This window comes from Geospiza fortis, unplaced genomic scaffold (assembly GCF_000277835.1).
Source record: "Geospiza fortis unplaced genomic scaffold, GeoFor_1.0 scaffold53, whole genome shotgun sequence".
Classification (NCBI taxonomy): Eukaryota; Metazoa; Chordata; class Aves; order Passeriformes; family Thraupidae; genus Geospiza; species Geospiza fortis.
Window position 1 is genome coordinate 536,251 of NW_005054305.1, and position 9,618 is coordinate 545,868.

The 9,618-nt window shown below is 44.9% G+C and overlaps 1 protein-coding gene across 1 annotated transcript in view; it reads right to left on the reverse strand.

Annotated features, from left to right (window-relative positions):
- Positions 1–3,680: 3,680 nt before the first annotated feature.
- Positions 3,681–9,618, reverse strand: part of EMILIN2 (elastin microfibril interfacer 2) — a 33,697-nt gene continuing 27,759 nt past the window's right edge. The window contains exons 8-9 of the mRNA XM_031066601.1: positions 4,671–4,808; positions 3,681–4,093 (exon numbers count right to left, since the gene is read on the reverse strand). Coding sequence (XP_030922461.1) covers positions 3,756–4,093; positions 4,671–4,808 — 476 coding nt within the window. The 3' untranslated portion in view covers positions 3,681–3,755. The remainder of the gene's footprint in view (positions 4,094–4,670; positions 4,809–9,618) is intronic.

Below are 9,618 nucleotides of genomic sequence, written 5' to 3' on the forward strand. Positions count from 1 at the left end.
ATTTATATGTCACATTGGGGTTTTAGGATACTCTTGCCATGTTTGGCCAGAGGCAAGTATCTCTGGCTGTGAGCATGCTGGCTTGGCTTCAGATGTTGTGGCTGCTAAAGCCCTGCCTCTGGGAACTCACCTGTCTCACAAGTGATGCTGCCCTGGAGACTCATCTGGTTTGGATATTTGCAGTCCCTAGGAACCCCGGGGCCTCGTGCCTGGCTGAGGGACTGTCAGACACACATCTGCCTGTACAGCTTTACCTGGTAGAAGGTGAGTTTCTTCTTTCTGAGTTTCTTCCTCTTTTGATGTCAAATTAGAGCACTTGGCCCAACAGATACTGTATTGTCTAAGAGTCTTGCAATTCTCACATACTGCATTACTGAACTACCTACAAAGCAGCTCTAAAAGGTAGCACTGTGATCTGTGAAACAGGCACCAGTCCTATCTTAGAGCTCCCACCTACTGGATCTTTTTTAAGGCTTTCTCAGTTAACAGATACTTCCTATTTGAGCTTGTGGATTCTCCTGCACGTGGCAGTCAAATCATAAACCCACAGTGAGAAATGCTCCTTTCAGTGCAGGTCTTTCCTTGTGCTGCTGCTGATTCTCACCAGATGTAAATGCTCTGTCAGCAGGCTCAGGTATTCTGGAGCAGAGCTCTTGCTCCTTCCCTTGAAGCTGGGCTGCTCTGTGTGGAGCCAACCCTTGTCAGGCCTATGAATGCATTTGTGCCCAAGTCTCTTCCAGCTCTTGCATTATTAATATTTAATCCAAGAACTGACTGGAGCAGAGACAAACTCAGGTTTCATTCTCCCTTTCCCTGTTGATGGGCTACATCCCTGTGGTCTACCTAGGTGGGGGAATATTCCACCTTGTCAGCTCCAGGAAAATAACCTCATTAGAAGGAACCAAACCACCTACCCTGATTACAGCAATTACCAAGGAAGTGCAAATTAAGGTCAAATCCCTCTCAACAAAGGTGGGAATCTTAGATAGAGGTTCCTTGTAAAAGGTCATAGCTTTACCTACCCGCACAGCTCGAGATGAATGGGAAGCTGTCCCTCAAAAGTCTAAAGGTGTCCTCAAAATAAGGTGCTGGGATTGTGCCCTGCTGTGACACAGTTTAGGGAGTGTACAAGTACCAGTTACACTGCATTTTGAGTGCTTACACTGTCCCAGCACAGGCAGCAGCAAATCCTGAGTCTAAGGGGAAACTTTCTGGTGGAAGACGGCCCTGTCCCATTGGCAAAACTGGGCTTGTGAAGATCTGTGGGTTGGATTTAGGAATCTCCTGGAGCAGTTAGGTAATAATTAAATGATCGATAATAATTAAATAAGTGATTTGCAACTCTTAGCACTAAACTTGCTCTGCTGATTCTTAAAAATTTCTCACTTGGGGCGAGGTGGAACAAAAAGGTTCTGTTTGCCAGCTAGGTCTCCCTAAGCACTCAGCTCATTTTGTTTGTTTCCATGAGTCATTTTTAGAACAGGCAACAATAATCTTGAGTCATACATAGTCTGGAGCCAGCTTCTTAGAGAACACAGCTTTCTGGAGGAGAGTGAAAAATATCCTGAAAGGAAAAGTGCTTCTCTGGCTTTTGTACGTAACAAGAAATTATGTTTTTAAAACGAAGAAAAAGCGTATTATATGCTTGGCTTTTGAAAACACAGAAAACAACCCTTCCTGTCTGTCCCTACCATTCTGAGCCCTAGGAAGGCATGGGACAGAAAGGACAAAAGAAAGTTAAGCCCCCCTTGAACGAGCGTGTGGTTGCTGACTGCGTGCTAATGCTCAGGTCCAGAAACGCAGGCAGGGAAACGAGACGGAGGCGGCTCCTTCCATCAGCACAAGTTCACTCTACATCTTTGGCTACTGCCTGCCAGCTGCTCTGTCAGAAACAGCCTTCCTCCTAACCCTAACCCTGCCCCAGCTCCTGCTTATCTCTAACACCATCATTTCTGGAAATCAGGTGTCAAGAGATCTTCCCAGATCAGGTGCTTTAAAACTCCACCCACAGTTTCCTTCCTGTGCTCGCAAGTGCCCCAGTGCAACCCTAGCTGCACTAGGACTGACTCAGAGGTCCCCTGTGGACGGAAAGTTTTTTTTGCCTGCTCTTCTTAAAGCAGTTCAGCTTCCAGGATGTGATAGTTTGTTGTGGGAAGGCCCCAACTCATTGCCTGGAAACATAGTTATTAGGGAATATCTGTTCCAAAACTAAGTAACAAAAGCACGAGTCTTCATCTGATCTCAGATGCAAAGTGCTTCAGCTAAATACAATGTACTGCTTTACAGCGCAGGGAGTTCTTTCCTCACCTAAAAAATTTGTTTGTTTTGAGGCTGCAAACAGCTGTTCTGCATTCGTAATAAAGAAAATACACTACACAAACCACTATGATAAATACAGCTCTATGTGGCATGAACAGACCACTAAAAAGGTGAGTTGATATAAAGAATGTACAGGTGACAAATATATGTACATGTGAAAAATGAAGATACAGTCCTGCTCTCAGTTAAACATGGCTGGATTTCTTTTCAGCCACAGAAGTCATCAAAATGCTAACTCCTAAGAGCCAAAGCATCATTTTTATTACCTCCACTGAGAAGTGGCTAGTGTGCAAAATAAAATACTGCTGCCCCAGACGTGTTTACCTGTTTAAGCTAAGAAGGCTGCTTTATCCATATAAACAGATGCTGAGTGTTAAAACAAACCTCACTCGAAAGCACTGATGCAGGAGGCTGTTACAACAACTCTGGCAGAGGGTTGGTTTGTGCATTTGACAATACTGACTAATAACACTATTTTCCTTTATCAACCATTGTTTCTCTGATTTGTCTTCTACAATGCACCAAAGACACAAACTTCCCTTCTAATGCAAATAGTGCTGCACTGCCAGAAACAGGCCCTGTAAAATTTTTTAAACTTTTCAAAATCATCTAGCTAAGCAAATTGATTCTGATTTTTCCGACCTGTTTTATTTCTAGCAGCAAGCTTTAATCTCAAGAGTGTCATGAATAACCAATCATCTTTTTTACTCCATAAATAGACAATAACTGTTCTGAATCTTTCAGTAGTAGCAACTGCACCTTGCATTCACATCTTCCCAGCGGAATGCTGAGGCAAGTTTCTCCCTGTGCTGCTGCTTCCACCTGACTGAGTCACTCACCTTGTCTCCTAGCACAGTGTTTGGCCCTTAAAGGCAAAAAAGAAAATTGATGCCCGTGAATATCATTTTGCTTTGCACCACCACAGTTTGAAATTGCACTGAACAAACTGATTATGCCAATGCACATTACTAAATAATACAAGGAATAAAAAGTCATCAACCATATCCACTACAATTTCACTTTCTTGGCTTTGCTTTACTGAAAACATGAAAATAGCTGACCACAACTGTAAACTTGAGCAAAGATGTAAACTTTGATACACTAGGGACAATTTGAAAAACTAGGGAAAAGATTGCAAAGGCAATTGACTAGGGAATAGCAGGAGCACAGTGGAGAAATATCTATTGAGAACATACTTGTTGTTTAAACAGTTGTTCTGCTTGTAGAGGTAAAGGGCTTGGGAAGGAGTTTATTTAGCTACAGAAATGTGTCTTTTGTAGCTACCTCTGTTAACGAGGGACAAGGAAAATGTTTCCGTATAGACTATAAACCCATCACTGAAATCAAATATATAAACTGAATATATTAAAGCTTTGAATTTTATTACACTTAATTTCTTCTGAATATCTTACCCTTCTCCCCTGTTCAAGGTAAACCTAAACATGAGAAATGGAAGGATAAAGGAGAACTCCACTAAATGTGGAGTACATTTCGTCAGAGTCTGTGTAGGCCAGCTTGCCTCCCGTTACAACGACGTTCACTTCGTCTCCTGCTTTGAGGTGAAGAACAAGGTGGAACGTCCCAGGACCACCACAGGTCTGTTTCCCCGAGTAGGGTTTGTGATACTCCAGCAGTTCCCTTCTGTAGCCAGCAGTGTGGAGCTGAGCCACGCTGGCGTTGGAGACGGACAGCACCGCTTCCACGTACTCATCCCTCTCCGGGGCCAGCACGGCCGTGATCAGGTAGCGCCCTTCGTATGGCGACGTGAAAATGCCTGCAGAACAGAGACAGCCTGCGCTGACCACAGTCACTCAACACGGGGACACCTGACTGCCTAAGCACAGTGACAAACACAAAGCCACGTGGGTCACCCACTGCTTCCTGCAGGCAACAAGGTCAGCCTGGGCAGGCGACCAAGTGATCGGAGTCACGAAGGCGAAGGCACACCTAGAACCTCAGTGCTTGAGAAGGAGGCAGCCCCCAGTCTGGGACCTTGGAGAAACAACATTAGAACCTCTCCCTCTCCTCCTCCCACCTCTCCCTCTCCCCGTGCCCCAGCCACAGTGAAGCAGATGAGTAAGGAACCTCACCTCTGCTACCTGGGCTCAGCTGGCCTGAGGAGCACACCCAGCTGTGTATGTAGAGGTGAGCTGGGCCTCAGCAGTACTGGGCAGTCATGGAAAGCCAGCCATGAAAGCCTGTGCCTACCCACACCCACAGGGAGCTTTTACCCCCATGTGTCTGATTTAGATGGACTTGGTTTGTTCCATGTACCAGCAAGGCCTGAGGTAACTGGTAACCCATGCTCCTGCCTGTCCAGCGTGCCTGTGGGTGCATTCCTTGGCTGTTACCTGTATTGGGGTTATAATACTCCCCGTCATTCACAAGCACTTTGTTGAAGTGAACCACGCCGACATCACTGGAGAAAGGCTTCTGTGTGAGCCCAGCAGAAAATGACACCAGAGAGGGCACAGCAGCAGTGGCAGGTCCTGAAATGGGTAACAACATGAGTCAGAACCACATCAGGATGATAACACAGCCTTGTCCCTATGATGCTTTATAATCCTCTGTTTGTTCCTGCCCATACTCCACTTGGACTAACCCTGCCAATTGCAGAATGCCAGAATTAGCAGAATACATATTGCTAGCCCAGGTGCCAGGTGTCTCACCTTAAAATGTACTGAGCAACATAAAGTTTCTGCCTTGGCCACGGGTTTTTGGGGGTTTTTTTGTTTGTTTGTTTTTTTGAGGGTTTTTTTTTTGGGGTTTTTTTTTCTGTTCTAAGGAAACAGTACATGGCTAGTAAATGCCGGCAGTGGAATTCCTATCACCCTTCAATTCAGTAATGCTTCTGCCCAAGACCTCTCTCAGGACAGAGGCTGCCTTTCAACATCTCCACTCTCCATCACTATCACAGTGGCCATAGGAATGCTAAAGATTATAGCTCATGCCAGCTTTCCTTGTCATGTTGAGAAGCTGTGCACAGCTTAGATCTCCCACTCTCTCTGCCAAAGCCTAGTGAAAATGGCTATAAAATATATAACACTTCCATATTAATGCAAAGAGAACTTTTTGTCTCTCTCCAGCACTTCTCTTTTGGGTGACTTTTCACTTTACAATTTTTTCTTCTTTTCTCAGCAGATCCAACAGACACTTAGGTATTTTATAGTGGCTATCCAGCTGCTAGATGAAAACTGCTGTTAGACTGAGTTGGATGAAATATAATTTGGACAATGAAGACAAATTTTTACTTTTAACAGACTGACTTAATATCAAGTGTTCAGTGCTCAGTCACTTATTAGTCCCATTCCAAATACCTTCCCTTTAAACATTTTCCTTAAGGCAGCACACACTGCTAGAGTCAATTCTTGCTGCTTTGTCTGGGCAAGTAGCTAAACAACAAATGCCCTAGAGTTATCCACAGCTGCTGTTTCACCCTGCTCCTTCTGCCTTCCTTAAAATTAATGTTTGGCCTCTCCCTCTCAATCAGAGATGCCCATCAGCAACAAATGGTAAATTCAGCAAATCCTGAATTGAAAGAGACCCACAAGAACCATCTAAGTCCAACTCCTGGCCCTGCATAGGACACCCCAGCAATCACACCTTGTGCCTGAGAGCATTGTCCAAACTCTTCTTGAATTCTGTCACGCAGGTGCTGTGACCACTTCCCTAGGGAGCCTATTCCAGTGCTGATCACCCTCTGGGTAAAAACACTTGTCCTAAAATCCAATCTAATTCAGATGATATTGCTTAAAAATTGAAGTTTAAAAAGTCACACAACTCCACCTAAAATGTGGATATACAAATGTTCTGCTATCCACTGTTTTTCTGAATAACTCAGCCTGGGGGGTGGGGAGGAGAAGGCAAAGGGGAAGACATGCCTGCAACTTCAGAATTGGCAGATAACGATGTTGATTTCCCTCAGGGGCTGGTAACCAGCTGCCTCATGTATCTTTGGAAATCTTATTCAGCATTTTGTCTCAAGCTCAGAAGATAGACAGAAGCCCTTTTTCATTACTCCTACCTGCCAGTGTGCCTGCAGGTGCTCCTGCAAGCTAAGATGAAGTTATTTGAAAGGACCAAAATTAATTGCAGGAAGCCTAGTTACTTAAACAGCTTCTGTAAAGCTTCACCACCTTAACACAATGCTGCTTACACAGAAAGCCACTCTCAGCTTTCCTTGAGACTGAAATTAACTGAAAACACACCTCAAACTGTTGGCTCACTCAAAAGGTTTCTTTCCTCTGCAGTAACACTGCAAAATGCAACAAACCACGTGTTGCCTGCCCAGAAGCACTGCCAGCTTTGGAGCAGCAACAGGTCTGTTTGGGTTGGTGTCATCTGAATAAAGGACTGACTCCTGTCCTGGCTCTCCACAGCTTTTTCAAGATTTTCCTTCACTAATTGCTAGAATAGTTATCAGAAGTAACTATTTGTTGCTAAGCTGATGAAATTGCTTCAGATCTGCAGCTGAGTTCAGCACACCATATGTATCTATTCAAAAGAGAAATCTTAAACCTGTCTAAATATCCTGCAGATCAGTTCAGGGGGTGATATAAGGTCACACAGTAAAGATACAGAGTGTCTGTGCTCTCCTCCCCTCTTCCCACCTTCTAGATGGAGTTGTGCCTGTTTGAAGTTTTCACAATTCCTACCAACACCTCAGCAATGCTTTTGCAGAACTTCCCAGAGGGCTGCACCACCTTCTCCTACATGTCCCCTCTTGCAAACACTTTTCTTCATGCAAAGATCAAAGTCCAGCTTCTTGAAGGAAGGTCCAGGCTTGGACACTTACTTTCACTTAAGCAGTGAAGTATAAACATCAGAAAAAAAAAAATTAAAGCATTTTAAAGCTATGAACCACAGGCACAGCTCTGATGAAGAAACTTCCAGGCAGACAACATGTTTCACAAAAGTTTCAACTGCAGTTTTACTCCCCCTTTTGGGGGAGGAAAAAGCTCTTTTGACTTCAGATGCATTCAAGAAGGTTTCACTTGAGATATTACACATGCAGGTAAGCAGGAGCAGTCTGTTCTTGACAATCTGTGCTACTGTAATGCATTCTGAGGAGTCAAAAACCACAGAAGATGCATGGGTGGCCCTTGTTAGGTTACATGTACTTCCACCCATCTGCTAGCTGTACTGCTGGTTCCAAGCACAGTTCATGCCTCCCACAGAGCCCAAGGGCCAGAAGGAAAGAAAAGACAAAAAAGATCATTAAGCAAAACAAAAGAGCACACAGCATAGGCATTTGCTATCAAGATGGAAGGAGAAAAAAATAACAATGTGAAGGTGCTGCGGACAACTGCTCAGCAACTGGAATGAGGATTCTTTCAAGAACTGACACAGAAGAGAGACTAAGTACATAATTCATTTGTCAGTAGGCACTTATGAGTCCCATAGATACAGCGGGAGAAAGGAGGATTTGCCAGATTTCCTCTCACAAATGGTCAATACTCCTAAATCTAAATGAGGGCAAAGTGTGTAATTTCAGTTAGAGCAAATAGGACAAAAATACAAGCAATTTGTCACTTCCCTATTTTTTTAAACTCTCCAATTTGACCTTAACATGACATTTTCAGAAACATTCCTCCTGCCTATGGCTTGGCCTTGCAGCACAGCATCACACTGATTTCCACAAGCCAGCGCTCAATGAAGCTGCTGTGCTAAGTCACAGTGATTCTGATGTGGATGAAATCTTGGTGTGTTATGAAGACACACATACTTTCCTGCTAAGTCTGTTAGTAACATCTGTCTGCTCTTACAATTCCATCCTTTCACATTGCAGCAAGAGAATATTGCTCCAGCATTTACCTACTGTTCCTTATACATAGCTAAGGAATCAAAAAAAAAAATCAAGAAATACTCTGGTACTGAAAGGATGCAAATCATGCCTCAGCATTCAAGAAAAGCATGAAAGTGGGCTACTTTAGTCCCAGAAGACAGAACTGGAGCATTGGAGCCCTCAATCTGCCCTTCTTCCTGAGCAGCGCTTTTATGTAACGGAAGCTATTCAGAAGCAGAAATGAAAGAGAGTACTCAGAAGGCCATTTTAATAGTACAAGCTTCTTATATTAGGAATTATAGTACAAAAAGTCTGGTCATCTTTCAAATTTGAATTTGAGTACTACAAAATGCACTGAGTGAAGACTGCCAAAGACATCACAAACAGTTGTCCAGAGCTAATGAGACAGTAAGGATTCCTTGGTGCCTTATTTACACAGTAAGTTCCTCCTCTGATAAGCCAGAAATCTTCCCTTCCCCAGCTGTTAATTTCCACAGCACTGTTAACTGCTGAATTCTGTCCCAGAATGCTCTCTCTTCATCAGACACTGACAATTAGAACCACAGACTCAATTGGACTGGAAAAGACCTCTGAGATCATCGAGTCCAACCTGTGACTGAACACCACCATGTCAACCAGGGCACCGAGTGCCACATCCTGCCATTCCTTAAACACCTCCAGGGACGGTGACTCCACCACCTCCCTGGGCACTCCATCCCACAGTCTAATCACCCTTTCTGTGAAGAAACTCTTCTTCCTGTCCAGGCTAATCCTCCCCTGGCGCAGCTTAAGGCCATGTCCTCCTGTCCTGTCACTTGTTGCCTGGGAGGAGAGGCCAACTCCCAGCTGGCTCCACCCTCCTTTCAGGTGGTTGTAAAGAGTGATAAGGTCCCCCCTGAGCCTCCTTTTCCCCAGGATAAACACCCCCAGCCCCTTCAGCTGTCCCTCACAGCACCTGTGCTTCAGACTCTTCACCATCTTCACCGCCCTTCTCTTGGCACGCTCCAGCACCTCAATGTCCTTCCTGGATTGAGGGGCCCAGAACTGGACACAGCACTTGAGGAGTGGCCTCCCCGGTGCCAAATACTGGGAAGAATCACTTCCCTAGTCCTGCTGGCCACACTATTTGGGATAGAGGCCAGGATGCCACTGGCCTTCTTGGCTCCCTGGGCACACACTGCCTCATGTTCAGCCACTGCTGACCAGCACCCTCAGGTCCTTTTCCTCTGCACAGCTTCCAGCCACTCTTCCCCCAGCCTGCAGCACTGCAGCAGGTTATTGTGGCTAAAGTGCAGCCCCTGGTACTTGTCAGGTACTTGAGTTCATGCTGAACCTCATCCAATTGTCCTCAGCCCATCAATCCAGCCAGTCCAGATCAGGGACGGTGGATGTAAATGCTCCAACTCCACAAAAGTCTTAACAGCTTTTGGTACCACTCTTATCTCTCTGTTTTCTGACTATCTGCCATTGAGGTCTGCAAGGCACACAGCGAGGATTTTAAGGACAGATCAGCA